At 32.6% G+C, this 19,001-nt stretch overlaps 1 protein-coding gene across 1 annotated transcript; it reads left to right on the top strand.

The window, feature by feature from the left end:
• The first annotated feature begins 7,923 nt into the window (after nucleotides 1-7,923).
• On the top strand, nucleotides 7,924-18,691 carry LOC123658320 (activator of 90 kDa heat shock protein ATPase homolog 1). The gene is made up of 4 exons (XM_045593757.1): nucleotides 7,924-8,553; nucleotides 9,647-10,183; nucleotides 11,798-11,954; nucleotides 18,140-18,691. The coding sequence occupies exons 1-3, from the start codon at nucleotides 8,197-8,199 to the stop codon at nucleotides 11,927-11,929; spliced, it is 1,026 nt and encodes a 341-aa protein (XP_045449713.1). The 5' UTR covers nucleotides 7,924-8,196; the 3' UTR covers nucleotides 11,930-11,954; nucleotides 18,140-18,691.
• Nucleotides 18,692-19,001: the final 310 nt, after the last annotated feature.

Raw genomic sequence — 19,001 nt, 5'->3', positions numbered from 1 at the left:
AAAGTTTTTGATATATTATTCATTTTTGCCATCGAATTCAATTGTATTTATGAAATATTTCTACTCATAAATATTATTCTAAAAGTTGTAGTCTATTAATGAGGAGAAACAGTCCTAATCCACAACCTACGTGCTATAAAAACGACTACTCGAGTGTAATGCTACCATGTCATACTTTAATATACCTATAATATAAATTATGTACCTAACTACTTACGCATTGTTGTAACCGCAAGTTCTAGTTTAACAATAAGCTTTCAATAAGGCTGCTGTTACATTAACATTTCCAAAGCGTGAGTATTCTATTGCCCCGTCATCACTCACACAAGCATCGCAATGCATACCACTTATGGTCCGGGAGCCAGTGACAGATTTGTATGATCAATTTCCTCTCAATCGAAACTTCTTAAAATGCATCATAAATTTATATTATGAAAACTATAATCCGACAAATTTTAAAGTGACAGGACATGATTTAAAAAAACATTTTTCTTCCTCATGCGTGGGAGGCTGCTACTACAAATCCCACTCACGGAGTCGCAGCTGATGGTCGCGAATATTCATAATATAATTCCCTAATGCATCTTACGCCGCCGCGTTGGCGCAACGGTTACAGCCATGGATTGTACCTGTTCGCTGGCGGTTGCGGGTTCGATCCCTGCACATGACAAACATTTGTATTGGCCGTACAGGTGTTTGCCGTGGTCTGGGTGTTTGTGCAGTCCTTGTGGGTCTCCCCACTGTGCCTCCGAGAGCACGTTAAGCCGTCGATCCCGGTTGTTATCATGTACACCTGATAGCGATCGTTACTCATAGTAGGGAATATATCCGCCAACCCGCATTGGAGCAGCGTGGTGGATTATGCTCTGATCCTTCTCCTAAATGAGGAAAGAAGCCTATGCCCATTAGTGGGATATTACAGGCTGAAGCGTAATGCATCTTACGATGTTTCGAATGGGAGGAAATAATTGACCAAATTTGGACCTGACTCCCGGACCATTAAAGTCGACGGTGACTTTCAGAAGTAAAACATACACGTACCTAGTATAACATGTTTGGATAAAAACTAGCTTCACGTCATTGAGTTATTATTACTAGCGTAGTAATAATAGTTCAATGGTTCACGTAACTACCAACAGACAACGGTGTTCCACCAACTCTTTATTTCATTTTAAAACGACCATATTTTATTCATGTAGCAAAAGTATATCTCATAATACGATTATATACTTATTTTAAAAGTAGCTTTAATTGAAGGTTTGTAGTAATAAATATACTTCGGTGCATATATACCTAACTATCGACCCGTCCCGGCTTCGCACGGGTGCAATTCTGAATGCTGCAATGCTACTACAGAATGTCTCTACATACAACGTTCACAGGATTTTTTTGTCATTAGATAATACAAACATGTTTTCTTTAGAGATTACTCTTATAATAGCGACATATAATTGACATGTATTATACATGTTAACTTTTCTCTGGAATCACTCTGTTTACTAATGAAAACCGCATCAAAATCCGTCGAGGGACAGCGGAAAGCGACTGTTTTATACTATGTTGTGATAATAATTAATGTTTTATTGTTCAGTTATTCATGCATTCAAAATTTTAGAGCTCGTTATCGTTGCTGGTTGTTGATAAAGCTTTAATGTTACATTCCTTTCTTGACGGACTTCCAAAAAAGGAGGAGTTTCTCAATTCGATTGTTTTTTTTTAATGTATTTTACCTCAGAACTTTTGATTGGGAGGGTCGATTTCGATGATGTTTTTTTATCGAAAGATGTTGCGTGTCAGGTGGTCCCATTTAATAATTTAATTTGAGCTACTTTTCAAGTTATATCTATTTACTTGACTACTTTTTCGTCAACCTACGCTACCGCGTAACTTTTCACTGAGTATACCGATTTTAATAACTTTTGTTGTAAGCGAAAGCTGATGCTTGCCATGTAATTCCATGTAAGTTCAATCGAGATCTGATGACTACTTTTTGAGTAATCTTTGATAATACGTATTTACTTGATTATTTGACTGTTTTTGTTTTTGGTCTACTTATACCTTGTATTACTTGTCGATGAAATGAAGTCAGTTTTTTTTTTTTCGTTTGCGAGCAAACACAATTATTACCTTCAAACTCCACATTATCTGTCATTATTTTTATTCGCCACCAGTGTATTTTTGAAATCTAAATTTGTAATTTAATAGTTTTTTTTTTGTACAACTAATGTACCTACAAGCAAGCGTACGGCACACCTGTTGGTAAGCGATTACCGTAGCTTATAGATGCCTGCAACACCAAAAGCCCCACAAACGCGTTGCCGACCCTACCCCCAATTTCCCCTGGAGCTCTGGTCACCTTACTTACCATTATTTAGCTCTGATCTTCTGCAAGGTCGAGTTACTTCCCAAAACGGGCTGCTCCAGATATAAAGCAGGATATTTCCTGCTGTGCCCTACCTCAGTGAAAAATAGTTAAGGTCAAGAACCCTATAAAGGCCTGGTCATCAAATCTATCACTAACTTACATAAGTTATAAACTTTAACAGGTTCAAATATGGTAATAGGCATGGCCTAGCTGTTACATAACTAGAATAAGCATATTAGGTTCAAATGCGGGCTAGCATAGCATTGTTTTCAAGGACGATGAAAAAAAAACGTAATAAACGTTTCGAATAAGATTTTGAGGAATTTATAACAGTATATCAAAGATTTGCTATGTGCTTATAGTAAAGAATATAGCCACCCCCCCTCTTACCGTGGGTGTCGTAAGAGGCCATTATGGGATAACCATCCAACTGCTGGCTTTGAAATATACAGGCCGAAGATGGCCAGCAGCGTCTTCGGTGCGACAAAGCCAGCCCTGCAGTCACCAACCCGCCTGCCCAGCGTGGTGACTATGGGCAAAACACATGAGTTCGCGCTATTTTTGGTGCGAACTTGTGGAGGCCTATCTATAGTTCAGAAGGAGACTGCGATAGGCTGAAGTGATGATAGTGATATCAAAGAATGTTTGATTTAGATGCTGTAGGTATAATAATAATAATAATAATAATTGTTTATTTGCAAAAACATGGTGTTGAAGTTGTACAGAATTAACATTTGTATAGTCCAAACATGTTCTACCTTACGGTGTGCAAATATTAAATATTAATGTGGTTATTATACAATATTTTTAACATTAACTGTAGATTATTTATCTTTGAATTATTTATATATTATTAAATTATTTATAGATTATTGATGATTAGATTGATTATTGATTTACTTTCTTCCTAAAACTATGCAACCAATATTATTATAATTGAGAAAGAAAAAGTATTAAATTATTTATACATTATTAATATATGTTATAATCTCTTCCTAAAACTATATAATTAATATACCATAATTGGAAAAAAAAAATACATTATCAATATGATTGTTATAAAATTTCTTTCTAAAACGATATAATTAATACTACCATAATTGATATGTTTCTTAGATGTGACGTTTAATTGACTATCTCTAAGGTCATTAAATTAATATCCTAAATTCCGTGCACTAAAAAGTCATTTACATCGTAATACATTTTCTCCAACAGCAGATCAAATAATTTTTTCTTAAACATTGCAGTTGTAAGGTCTTTTAAGGTATCAGACAATGTGTTATAAATTTTTATAGCCATACAGTATACATTTTTTTTATAAAGAGTTAGTTTTTGAAATGGTACATATAACTTTTGTGGATATTTTGTTCGTGATATCATATCTGAATTAGTCTTGAGGAGATACAAATGCTTTTTTACGAATACACAAACTTCAAAGATGTACAGCGAAGGTAATGGTAGTATTTTTAACGATTTAAGTAATGGTTTACAACTGTCTAAATATCCGGCGCCACACATTGATCTTATACATTTTTTTGGATTTTAAAAGCTCGATGAGCGTCTACAGAATTACCCCAGAAGATTAGGTCATACCTAAGATTTGACGCCACATATCCATGATATGCCAATAGCCCTATCTCAGCAGTTGCTACTTGATATGTGCGCTTCCAAACATAAACAAATCTATCTAATTTATTGCACAATTTGAGGATATGTTCTTTCCAGTTACAATATTTATCCAAAGTTATACCTAAAAATACAGCGGAATCCACGTTCTCAATGGGCGAGTTATTATAGTTAATGTCAATTTTCGAAATAGTACTATTAGCAGTTTGAAATTGTATGAACTTTGTTTTGGTTAAATTTATTTTTAAGTTGTTTTGTGTAAGCCACTCTACGATTTTTGTTAATGTTGAAGTAGCTTCAATTTTTGTGTCATTCATATTTTTTTCGCTAATGGTTATTGTTGTATCATCGGCGAATAAAACAACGTTATTATTCGTAATGTCAGGCATGTTATTTATATATATAAGAAATAATAGGGGGCCCAAGATACTGCCTTGAGGTACACCATATGAAATATGCTGGTAAGAAGACTGAAATACCGTTTTTTCTTTATTTAAAATTTTTATAATCTCCACGCATTGTGTGCGATTGGATAAGTAATTTTTAAGCCATTCTAATGCCTCGCCTCTGATGCCATATTTGTACATTTTTTCTAATAAAATTGGGTGAGAGACAAAGTCAAATGCTTTAGTCATGTCCAAAAATATCGATAACGAGTAGATTTGTTTATTTAGACATTCAGTGATTTTCTTTATTAGCGAAAAACATGCCAAATTTATCAAGCTTCCTTTTCTAAACCCAAATTGTGATTTTTTTAATACCTATATTAAATTGGCAAAGAAAGTTATATATTTTATTGTACATTACTTTTTTAAAAATTTTTGAAAGGACTGGCAGAAGTGTTATTGGCCTGTAGTTTTCAACATTTTTAATATCATCTTTTTTTATGTATGGGTTTCACTATTGACTTTTTTAAGGGCGATGGGAATTTTCCTTGTATAAATGAGGTGTTATTTAATTGCGTTAGGGGAATTATCAAGAGCGGAGCGCATAACTTTATAAGTTTTGTATTTATTAAATCATATCCGGTTGAATTTGTGTTTTTTAATGAAGATATTATTTTTAAGATGTTATGTTCATTTACTGGCGATAAGAAAATACTATTATTATTAAATGGCATTTTATTATTATATGTCAAATTCATCATTACAGCCTATACAGTCCACTGCTGGACATAGGCCTCCACAAGTTCACGTCAAAAATAACGTGAACTCATGTGTTTTGCCCATAGTCACCACGCTGGGCAGGCGGGTTGCTGACCGCAGTACTGGCTTTGTCGTACCAAAGACGCTGCTGCCCGTCTTCGGCCTGTGTATTTCAAAGCCAGCAGTTGGATGGTTATCCCGCCATCGGTCGGCTTCTTAAGTTCCAAGATGGTTGTGGAACCTTGTTATCCCTTAGTCGCCTCTTACGACACCCACGGGAAGAGAGGGGGTGGCTAAATTCTTTAATGCCGTAGCCACACAGCACGCCGTAGCCACACAGCACCCGTAGCCACACAGCACCCGTAGCCACACAGCACAATGTCAAATTACTAAGTGGAATTTTATTATTGTGATTTGCCAATTTTATAAAATATTCATTAAAATATTCACAAATTACGATAGGGTCGCTACAGTTTTTATTATTTATTCTAATGTCAGTTATTTCGTTCTTTTTTGTGGCATTGGCAAATGTATTTTTTATAACCTCCCATGAGGCTTGGCATATATACTTGTAATTGTGTACATTATAGCTCTAAATTAGAATACTCTTGTAAACAAGTTACTTTCTGTTAACTTTGCCTTTGTGCAATGGGTCAAATATATAATAATTTGTTATAAGATCCCAATCCCATTTTCGGACTGAAATATTATACTCAGCTCAGTGGCATAATACTAAAGTTCGTCAAAACTTCGAGATTGATATTTCGAAAGGTTTTATTGTAGATAGCTATTAATTACTAGAGGTATATTATTACTATATGTAACAGCTTGATGCTATAACATAGCTCTGATAGCTGTGATAAAAGTACCACATCCAGTGGCAGTAACTAGGCATGGGCGAAGTGTATCCTTACCTACAGTCACGGTGCCCCTAAACTTAAAAGCGCGTTTGTTGGCGCAAGAAAGTGGAATGGAGCGTATCTTTAATTGCGATTGCAAGATCGTTTTAAAAATCTTCAGAGATACGAGAATAAGTATAGGTATATTTAATATTGGAAAGAAAAGAAAATAAGCCATACTAATGTGATTTCGCCTACGTCTATAAGTATTAAATATTTAAGGCTACACCTCTTCATACACAAGTACATATATTCTTTAAATAAGTTTGTGTGCCTATTATGTTCGCACGTAAGAATACTTAATTGGCTAGCTAACTTCACGTTGCTAACTTTTTTTTCGTTGACAAACTTCAGGGTGTCGGTTTCTTTCGTGACGCTGTGCGCGCGCATCGTAAAAATGACTCTCATAGTGTTTCCCTAACGTGTTAAAAGAAATATGACTTAAAAAAATATTTAAGATATTTATTACCTACTATTGGGTATTACTATATTCTTACTATTGGGTATAATTATATTCTTTACTGTACACCAAAACAGAAAAACAAAAATAACAAAAACAAGAATAGTACACCTAGCAATAGCGGCTTGGGTACCTACCGTTTAATTGAGCAATATCTTCCAGGTAACCTTTGTATGGAAACTATAAAAAATGTATAATAATGAAGTTATAATTTCGCCTAAGAATATTACAGTAAACAAGAGAAGGAATGATAAACTTGTCATTTTAATTTATTAACTAAATATTGTAGGCCAAGGTATTCGTGTATAATTATACATTGGTGTGTATTTAAATCCTTGAACCTTTATACCTAGTTGTCATACATAAAAGTCTTTAATAGTTAGAGTATTATTCAGTACAAAATTATGTAAATGATGAAGATATGTGAGTTGGCTAACGTTAGCTTTTTCTCTAGACACACCTAAATTTATAATTATTAAGATAAAGTTTTAATCATTAAAATTTTTGGATTATTATGACACAAATTACTTTTAAAACACATTTATGAAATGTAATAAATAAAAATATAAAGTAAATTTCAATTGAAATAATAATATTATAGGATAGCAATAATAATATTATAGGATAGAAATAATAATATTATAGGATATGTGAATATATCCGGGTAAACAAAATATTATAATTATTTTATATTAAAAATTTATTATTAAATTTAATATATTATTTTTTTCTTTATAGACGGATTTCTCGTTATACCTGTACTTGGTATAGTTATTACAGGCCTGATGAAAAATTCTATTTGAACTTGAAGATTATTACATTAAAATACCGCATTGCGTACAAAGTAACAAAGGCTATAAGTAACAATAACCTATTATTTTATTATAATATTAAATGAAAAGGTGTCATTATATTATCAAATAAAACAATACTCATTTAAATAATTTAATTATAATTAGTATCAAAAACTAAATAAAGTAAAATATAATAAGTTTACCTTGCGTGTAATGGAATGGCGGCAACAGATCCGGATACAAATTGAAATGTTGGTAGAGTAGTTTCTAGAAATATACAGAAAATGTCATGACGCTGCCATATAGAAAAAATTTCCCTCAAGATAAGTTACTGAAAATATCTTCTAAATTATTGTGAGATTATTATCAATAACTGAAGCGTAGCGTTAATAAAATAAACGATTATATTAATTCGTTTAAGATGATTTTTTTAAAGTCTTGTAAATGTTATCCCCTATTTGAAGTATTTTAAATGTTGAAAATATAATAATCCTGAGTAAGGGAAATGCTGTTTTTCGAAAAATATTTTTATTTTATTAGTAAACTTGAAAGAATTTCGTTTTTTCTTCCAAATATGAATGACATTTTACAAATGGGAGATGGAAAAATGAGAATAGAAACACCGTGTATGTCATTTTACCTGCTTTGACTTAAGATTCATGCATTCACGACGTTTCTCGAATAATATGAACTAACGTTTTCGACTGACATAGATTTACCAAGCGAATACTTTGCGAAGTTGACTAAATATTAGCGTGATAAATACTGCTATGTATGAGTATTAATTGAACTAATTAATACAATTTTCGTGACAGCTGGCAAACCTTGAATTACGTCTATTTGTAGTGATTAAAAAAAAAAAAAACGCGGATCATTGACCACCTCGTGCTAACGTTTGTACTGGAAAATGGCCAAATGGGGAGAAGGTGATCCTCGGTGGATCGTTGAGGAACGACCTGATGCCACGAATGTGAATAACTGGCACTGGACGGAGAAAAATGCCGGGCCCTGGTCGAAAGATCGGCTGAAAGAGTTATTGAATAACTTGAAGATAGCGCAAAATGGTATAGACTGTAAGATTACTGAAGTAGAGAAAATTGACGGAGAGGCAACTGCAAATAATAGGAAAGGAAAATTAATCTTTTTCTACGAATGGGATATTAAACTAAAGTGGGAAGGTGTGTTGGCTGGAGCCAAGGATAAGGTGAAGGGTGAGGTTCACATCCCGAACTTGTCCGAAGAAAACGATGTCAGTGAAGTAGATGTAAGTACTTAAATAATATTAAGGTTTTATTTTATATGAATGTCTATAAAATGGCACATAGGTTATACCCCATTAGTGGCCTGTCCTAAAAAAGTTAACATAGTAAATTGTAAGTATATCATCTAGATTTTAGCCTTGTTGTAAATGACATAATGTTTTATTTTGTTATTGATTCTAATAAGAAATACTTAGACATTAATAAAGTATGTTTAACATGTTTTTTTTTTTAAGTTGACAGGCTTTTCCTTTTTGTTTGTCCTGGGTATTTATTACTTTTTGAGCTTTTGATGTCATTATTATTATTGGAGTATTGCCAGGCAAAAGATGCACACAAAGGCATTATAAATGATTACAGCATTATAACCAAATAAATATAAAAACATGAATTAAAACAAAATTAAAGATGATTAAAATTTATGAAATAAGTTCCTGTATGTATTAATTTACATTTGAAGTAAAATTTAAAAATATTTTTTCTCTTGTAAGTCTATACTTGTGTAAAATATTTTTATTGATATTTAGCTGTTTATCATTTTCAAAAGTTACAGCTTAAGAAGATAAAATAAAGTTAATATTTTTAAAAAATGTGTGCAATTTCAAAGATAATTATTTTTTTCATAAATTGAGAACTATTTTTCTACTTATTTCATACAAACTTAATATTTTATTTTTATATCACTAGGTCAGCAAACAAGCATACGGTTCACCTGATGGTAAGCGATTACCATAACTTATAGACGTCTGAAACACCAGAAGCATTGCAAGGGCATTACCAACCCTATCCCCAATCCCCCCCACAAGCTCTGGTCACCCTACTCACCACCAGGAACACAATACTGTTTAAAAAAAGTATTATTTTTTTGTGATCTTCTGTAAGGTCGAGATACTACTCCAGACGGGCTGCTCCATATTTTGAGCAAGAAACTTCTGCTGTGCCGTACCTCAGTTAATATGTTCAGTAATATGTTCTGCAAATAAGCAATGTACGTATATATGGAAAGTTATGAGTACAAAATCTTTACAATTTACTACTGCAAATGTTATTAATTGCTTTATTTAATATTTTAAAATTATTGTTGATTTAATTTTTCAGATGACTGTCACAATCAAAGGCAGCGGTGATGAAGCTCAGAGACTAAAGGCATTCATGCATAATGTCGGACGAGATGAGATTCGAAAGCAATTGAAGGAGTACATCAGAAGTTTGAAAGAGGAATTCTCGAAGGGCTTAATCCTGCCCAAGAAGGGGGAAACCCCAATCAAGCCAGACAATGTTTCAACAATCACGAGCGGATTTAATAAGAAAATTAACATGGAACCAGTTATCAGTTCACAGAATACGCCAATTGGTTGTAAATTAGACACGAAAACGATCGAGCTCTCTGAGTCATTTCAATGTCGGGCTCAAGAGTTTTATGATGCAATGACACGAATAGAAATGGTAACGGCTTTCACTCAGGGTCACGTAAAAATGGAAGCTGAAAAGGGTGGCAAGTTTTCTCTGTTCGGTGGCAACGTTAGTGGTGAATTCCGAGAATTGGTTCCCGGTAAAAAGATTGTTCAGTACTGGAGATACAAACAGTGGCCTGATCAACATTTTTCTGAAGTTACCTTCAATATTGAAGAAAAGGTAATATTTCTATTCCTTTTATACCAAATATATAATTGCTTTCAATTTTTAATAATTTAATCTCAAATCCATCCATCCGATCTGTATGTAAGAGCAATAGCTAATAGTCGATGTCAACTATTTTCAATAAATTGAAATATAATATAGTAATTTATTAAACAATGCTAGGCAACATAACACAGTGAAAATGAAATTTGTTGTGTAGTTATTAATTTTTGAATTTATACTTCTTTTGGCGCGTTAGGTAAAAATTATGTGAGTAAATTTTTACGATGCACCTGCACACCATCACGAAAAAAACCGACACCCTGAAGTTAGCTAGTCAACGAAGAAGAAGTTAGCAATGTGAAGTTAGCTAGCCAATGAAGTATAACTTTTTTTAACTGACTTCCAAAAAAGGAGGAGGTTCTCAATTCGACTGTATTTTTTATTTTTTTAATGTATGTTACATCAGAACTTTTGACTGGGTGGAGCGATTTCGACAAATTTTCTTTTAATCGAAAGGTGGTGTGTGCCAATTGGTCCCATTTAAATTTATTTGAGATCTAACAACTACTTTTCGAGCTATATCTATGCGTTTTTACTTGACGCTTTTTTCGTCGACCTACATTGTATTATACCACATAACTTTCTACTGGATGTATAGATTTTGATAATTCTTTTTTTTTGTTGGAAAGGAGATATCCCAAGTTTAGTACCATGATAAGGAAACCAGGATCTGATGATGGGATCCCAGAGAAATAGAGGGAACTTCTTGAAAATCCGCAATAACTTTTTACTGGGTGTACCGATTTTAATATTTTTTATCGAAAGCTGATGTTTGTCATGTGGTCACATATAAATTTTATTGAGATCTGATAACTACTTTTTGAGTAATCTTTGATAACGCGCAGTTACTTGACCATTTTTTTCGTCGATCTACGTTGTACTACTCGTCGATGTAATTGAAGTCGGGTTTTTTTCGTTTGCGAGCAAACACAATTATTGTTTATTAATTTAAGTAATTTTATTTTAGTCTTTTATAATACCTTTTATCAGTTGACATAATACCACAAATGTGATATTTGACAGCAATTGATTTAAAAATAAGTTTTATTATGTTCCATTGCTGAAATTTTTTAAGAAAAATTCTAATTTATAGATTAATATAAAAACCAAATTCCATATTACTTTCATAAAAGTAATAATGCTTATAGAAATGATGCTTATAGAATGATAGGATAGCCTTAGCACACTGAACTGAATAATGTTTTGTCTTTGCTTTTTTCTTTTTTATCATTCTTTATAGTGACTCAAATTAAGTTTTATTTTATCTATTAAAACTCTGTTATATTACAAAAAATCGAGTGTGCTTTACACCACACGACTTTTACGTAACCCCTGCCATCAGCTATATGTGAAATATTGTTTGTTTAATTATGTATGATAATACCTGATAGCGATCATTACTTATAGTAGGGAAAATATTCGCCAACCCACAGTGGAGTAGCGTGGTGGCTCAGATTCTTCTCCTACATGGAGAAAGAGGCCCAACAGTGGGATCTTACAGGCTAACTTTCTAGTGTTGATTCTAGATCAATAAATAGTTAATGATAATTGGCATTTTGTTTCCAGGATGACCATACTTTAGTATCTCTGAAGCAAGATCTAGTTCCAGCGACGGAAGTAGATCAGACTCGCGAAAACTGGAAACGATATTACTTTGACAGCATCAAGAGAGCGTTCGGCTTTGGAGCCTTCCTGTGATTTCAGCTTGAATTAGACAAATTAGGTGAGGTGTTATTATGTAATTTATTCTTATGTATATGTAATTAAATTTATGTGTCACAAGTAATTCTGTGTCTAGATACTTTTTTCTTATTATTTTTTTTTGTACGAGGCTTAAACTCATTGAGTATTAGTAGTAGCACAGCCTATGAAACACACAGTCGGCCAACGGACACGTCTAGACAGAGCAATCGTGTGGGGTTTGTGGGCTGAGAGAGGCGTGGTAGCAAGCCCAAGCTGCCATACACTCGTTTGGGACAAGTCAGTTGGGGTTGACGCTTTTTAATTTCATTGTTATAAGTGTTTTGTTTGAGTTGTGCGTATTTATAAATTATAATGGTTCATACTACATGTGCTGTGAGAGACTGCATGTCATCATCTCGTATAAATAAGAATTTAAAATTTAGTATTGGAAATCAATTATATCAACACTTAAAGAACATTAATTTTAAGGCGCCTCCCTGACCAAAACGCCGCGCTAGCCGTTTTTTGTGCACTTTTTTGGAGCTATCTACTTGGTAATGGAAAGAAGAATCAAACTAATAAAAACACAGTTAAATTCTGCATAATTTTAATTATACAATGGTAGAATTTTTTTTTTTTTTTTGAAGGAAATGATGTTAAATAATCTCCTTACAACGATACCACAAAAATGAGAAATAGTGATTGATAATATGCATCTCCTCGTAAAGTAAACATTATTTTATTTTGCAACCGACACCAATGGATTGACAATTTAATACTGAACAATACGTAAGAATTTTTTTTTTCAAAAGACCCAAATTTGAATTTTTATAGATTTTTTTCTAAAATCTGGGCGTATTCACTACTGTAACTCAAGCACAGGGTATCGGAATTCAGTCTGCCGCAAGGTTTGGAGGGAGAAGCTTGTGTTGTTTGTCTCCGTGTCGGCTAGCGCACGCTCAATACACAATATCAATTAACAATAATAAATTTATTAGCATCTTGTTAGCATTTATTGTTGAAGTTTATATAATAAAATTTACTTTGTTTTAAATAAAAAAAAGTTGTTTGTTAAAAATAAAATATTTTTCTACTTACACTGTCTGAATAATAAAGATAGATTGCTTTTTAACCGACTTTCAAAAAAGGAGGAGATTCCCAATTCGATTGTATTTTGTTTTAACCGACTTCCAAAAAAGGAGGAGGTTCTCAATTCGACTGTATTTTTTATGTATGTGGACATCAGAACTTTTAACTGGGTGGACCGATTTCGACAAAAAAAATTTAGTCGAAAAGTGGTGTGTGTCATTTGGTCCCATTTAAATTTATTTGAGATCTAACAACTACTTTTCGAGTTAGATCTAATAATGCGTTTTTACTTGACGCTTTTTTCGTCGACCTACGTTATATTATAACGCATAACTTTCTACTGGATGTACTGATTTTGATTATTCTTTTTTTGTTGAAAAGGAGATATCCCTAGTTTTGTACCATGATAAGGAAACCAGGATTTGATGATGGGATCCCAGATAAATCGAGGGAAACTCTCGAAAATCCGCATAACTTTTTACTGGGTGTACCGATTTTGATAATTTTTTATTTAATCGAAAGCTGATGTTTATCATGACATTTAATATCATCATATTTAAATTTTATCGAGATCTAATAACTACTTTTTGAGTAATCTTTGATAACGCGTAGTTACTTGACTATTTTTTCGTCGATCTACGTTGTATTACTTGTTGATGTAATTGAATTTTCGTTTGCGAGCAAATACAATTATTAGCAATAAGATCGCCTGGTTGAACAATTTATTACTATAATTGCTTATTATGTAAATTTTGTTCTTTATTTACATGTGCAATAAAGTATATTATTATTATTATTATTATTATAGATAACTCGCCTTCAATCCAAAAAGGCAACACCAAACGAGTATCATGAATACTTATACTTCACTACATAGTATAAAACAAAGTCGCTTTCCGCAGTCTGTATGCTAAGATCTTTAAACCTACGCAACGGTAATATAATAATGTACTAATATATAATATATACATTATAATGTAATACAATATATTTTTTATATATTAGTATCTTTTCATCTATATATATTTTATATTTAGTATCAGCATTGCACCCGTGCGACGCCGGGGCGAGTCGCTAGTATTAGAATAAAAGTTGTAAGTATTCATTATGAACGTAAGTGTAGTGACTGAATTCATTACCAAAATTATTTATGCACCAATTAAATAAAATTAATTTACTTTTTATTGTACACAGCAAATATATTATATATTATATTAATATTAAATAAAATATATTTGTAGTACATATATATATATATATATATATATATATATATATATATATATATATATATACACGGTGATTTTATAACCGTTTTGGAAACGAAATATTTTACTTTGGAATCATCTATAGTACCTATAAAAATTGATAAATCAATTGTAATGTTGATTAAAAAAAAGTTTCAATTTTAATATTCATTTTTACTCGATCGACTTGGAAAGTAGTAAGGCACTGATCATTCATTCATTATTTTATGAATGAAACACGTCCGTGCGCGTTTCGGTTGATAAAAGTATACCTATAGGCGCGAGCTAGCGAGTACTTACGTAGATAGACTCGTTTGTCCTTCATACTTTACACGGGCTTAGGACCGTCAGAAATACCTATTTTATTTAAACTTCTTTTCGATTATTAACGACGATTGTTCTTTTCACAACAAATAAATTTATAAACGGACTGTAGGTATAAATTTCTGGCGTATTTAAAAAATCGGAGCTATCTACAGAATAATTAACTTACATACGTATTAACAGTTTATTTACACTATTTACACTTCTCTGTATCGAAACAACTGCTCAAAATGGAGTCCGCTGCGTTCAATACACAAACGTACACGTTTAATACAATTCTTTTAATTTTCTTAATGTGTCTTTATCACTTTTCACTTCATCAAAAGCGTCCACTATCACAATGCGTAAATCATCACAGCTTTCATATTGACGTGTATAATTTTTTATTTCCGACCACAAGAAAAAATCCAAGGGCGTTAAGTCCAGACTTCCAGGTGGCCAAGACACAGGCCCTCCTCGACCTATCCACCTATCACTAAACTCATTGTCCAGGTACGCACGCACTACACTCGCGTAATGAGCGGGACAGCCGTCGTCTTGGTAGTACATACCTCTCGAGTAAGCTAACGGCACATCGTCTACTAACTCAGATATTATTCTCCTTAACATCTCTAAGTACGAGTTGCCGGTTAGATGACCTTCAATAAAAATAGGCCCTATTAATTGGTCGTTAATAATACCGGCCTACACGTTCACACTGAAACGAACCTGGTGATGGTTTTCTCGTATCAAGTAGGGGTTAATTAGAGCCGAGTAATGCTCATTGTGCACATTGTATAGTCCCACTTGAGTAAACAGTGACTCGTCCGTCCAGAGTATGTTGTCGTTTGTATTATTTAACAACCACTGGCAAAAGGCGATTCTTGCCGGTGCGTTGTTTATTACGTGAGCCTTACGAAAATGATACGGGTGTAATCCTTGTGTACGTAATATCTTCCATACGAAGTTTTGGCTAACATCGAATTCTCTTGCTGCCATCCTTGTCCTCCGCCGGGTATCGCGCTCGAAGTACTCAAGAACATCTTCAAACTCCGGCGAATAATAATTTAAACGTCCTTGACCTTGTTTACACATGTACCGCTATGGTATTACTGACCGACTGAAAGCCAGGGACGCGGGACGCCGACGATTACAGGTGAGCCGTCATTGGTCGACTCCGGCGCAACGCGGTAGCTTTGTTTTTATTGGCTAATACGATTTTGTGACGCAATATTAAAACGTATAGTATTTCTATTTTTAGAATTTACCTACCGTGTAGCGCTACTACTGGTTCTCACTTTTTGTCTGTAAACGATATGAATATCGACTTTGATGAAAAAAAAAATACATATATTTTTAAATTAACGTTATATATAGCTTCTGTTATTGATAAATAATTCAAAATTTTCGTTTCCAAAACGCTTTCAAAATCACCCGGTATATATATATATATATATATATTTATTTATTTATTTATTTATTAACGTAGGTGTTGTCACTGAATTCATTACCAAAATTAATTTACTCACCAATTAACATTTCTTTCTTTCTTTAAAAAATTTTTTTTTTAATGAATGCCATGTCTACGGACTCCATGATCTATATTTTTTACGCGTATTCGTAAGTTGTTTACCAAATAGCGCTAGTAGTGTTTTACGAAGTATTGTAGAGGTGGGGTGCGGCAAAGAGGGAACGAATGCTCAAGGTTATTTGGTCGGGGTAGCGCCTTAATACAAAACCATGCGCCTGCTCCCCATCTGAATTTTTATCAAAATTGTTTCTACGTATGAGAATCTACTACATCGTCAAATTCAACAATCGCAATCTGCAAACTAGTAAATCTAAATGTCGAAAATACCTTTCAGTTTCACATTTGTAGATTTTAAAAGAATCTGTATCAGTAGTTTTTTTATTTTGGTATCTTGAGAATATTATTAAAGGGTATAATAATAATAATAATGTTAGGTATTAGTTGTACTAGCCTATCTAATTTGTATTTCTTTATAATAAGCCTCGTCGTATTATGTACTTCAATATTTTTTCATTTCATTCCTCATACTCTACACACAAATACGAATACACAATTGTAGAGCGGATGATATAAAATATATATTATATTGTGACAACCCTGCAGCAATGATGAATGTCTACACAAAAGCGGCATTTCGCGTGACTTCAAACGCGTTGTCCCACTGGTTTTTTTTTATGCCGTGGTAGTAGTATGTATTTTTAACCGACTTCCAAAAAAGGAGGAGGTTCTCAATTCAACTGTATTTTTTTTTTTTTTTTTTTTATGTATGTTACATCAGAACTTTTGACCGGGTGGACCGATTTCGACGAATTTTGTGTTAATCGAAAGGTGGTGTGTGCCAATTAATCCCATTTAAATTTATTTGAGATCTAACAACTACTTTTCGAGTTATATCTAATAATGCGTTTTTACTTGACGCTTTTTTCGTCGACCTACGTTGTATTATACCGCATAACTTTCTACTGGATGTACCGATTTTGATAATTCTTTTTTTCTTGGAAAGGGGATATCCCTAGTTTGGTACTGTGATAAGGAAACCAGGATCTGATGATGGGATCCCAGAGAAATCGAGGGAAACTCTCGAAAATCCGTAATAACTTTATTGGGTGTACCGATTTTGATAATTTTTAATTTAATCGAAAGCTGATGTTTATCATGTGGTCACATATAAATTTTATCGAGATCTGATAACTACTTTTTGAGTAATCTTTGATAACGCGTAGTTACTTGACTATTTTTTCGTCGATCTACGTTGTATTACTCTTCGATGTAATTGAAGTCGGTTTTTTTTTTCGTTTGCGAGCAAACACAATTATTATTATTATAAACATTGATCCAAACTCATTAGTGCTATAGTCACAAACCTGGCTTTTACGGCCGTTGCGCTGGTGGTTGCGGGTTCGATACCAGCACATGGCATACATTTGTATTGCTCATACAGATGTTTGCTGTGGTCTGGGCGTTTGTGTTTGTGTATTGTGTGTGTTTCGACCAACATAGGAGTAAATCTTAGTTGGGCCCATTGAGTGTGAGACATTTATAATTATTATTGATAGATTTTGTTTTTTCTATATTCAACATTTATACATATTATTATTAAGTACCTCTGCAAGATAAACAGTATATACTTCAAGTAACTAGCGACCCACCACGGCTTCGCACGGGCGCAAAAACTATCAGTGTTCCTCTACTATGCATCTATTTATACATATAAAATAAACCTTCCTCTGGAATCACTATTTACTAAATAAAACCGTATCAAAATCTGTTGCATAGTCTTAAAGATTGCAGACAGCGGAAGCAACTGTTTAATACTATGTAGTGATTATAACAAATGCAATTCCATTAAGTTTTGCAAAATATCATCTTAAAAAGATCATATTAAAAAAAATTAAGTTTAGAAAGTTATTTGTAGTTGAGAGCATAATTTGATTCAGAAAGCCTAAATTACTGATATTAAAAGAAAGAAACAGGTTACGAAAATTTTTCATAATTGTTAAAATATTTTGAAATTTGAGGGGGTTTTTTTCAAATATATATATTTTTTTGTTTCAGGTTCAATTGTATCGCACCACAATACATTGAAGATCGTTAGAATTGGCAAGTTTGCAATTTTATTTTGTAAACTTCGGGGATGGATAAAATGATTTAGCGATTTTTATTGAAAACTTTTATATTATGTTATTATTGTATTAAGTTATGAGCTACTTAATGATTAAAAGAAGGTTTAATATGTTTTGTGTGCTACCTTAATACATTAAATGGTATCTAATACCTGCATTGAATTTTTTAATTGTATATGTATGAATTTTTGTATACATATTTGTTTTTAAATCTACCCTCAAGGGTAAATAACAGGGCTATTATTATTTTTTTTCGAAATATCGCCAAATAATTTTTCAATCGCTTTATACTTTTGTCTAACCCCTGTATAGAATCTGTGATTTCGAATCCATTGTTTTCAAAACATGTATAACATTCGCTTTAGTATTTGTGTACATTTAAAGTTCAATAGTATTTGTATCACCATCTCATTGCTTCACTAGCATATTGTGAAACTCTTTAATTTATGGTTTTTCAAATAAATTATGTTAAGATGTATTAAAATTGTGTTTTATTTTTTTTTTCCATTTTTGATTTCCACTGTAACTGTAGCAGTAATTTTTAATAATAATTTTCCAACTTAAGAATTTCGAGTAAATAGTTCCTATTTTCATACAGAAGATAGTTTTATTTAGTCTATATTTTAGATTTTAGTCTCTTATTAAAATATAAAATTAAATTATTTGAAGTATTTAAAATATCGAGCAAGTAAAGCCCCCTTTCCTACGACCTCGTATTTTTTACTAAGAAATCGAATAATATGTTTGAAAAACAAACTTCTTTTTCCATACGCCCAGTTAAATTCTGAACACAT

This window comes from Melitaea cinxia, chromosome 12, assembly GCF_905220565.1.
Source record: "Melitaea cinxia chromosome 12, ilMelCinx1.1, whole genome shotgun sequence".
Lineage (NCBI taxonomy): Eukaryota > Metazoa > Arthropoda > Insecta > Lepidoptera > Nymphalidae > Melitaea > Melitaea cinxia.
Note: the sequence above shows the minus strand (reverse complement) of the source record. Positions and strands in the feature narration are given on the sequence as shown.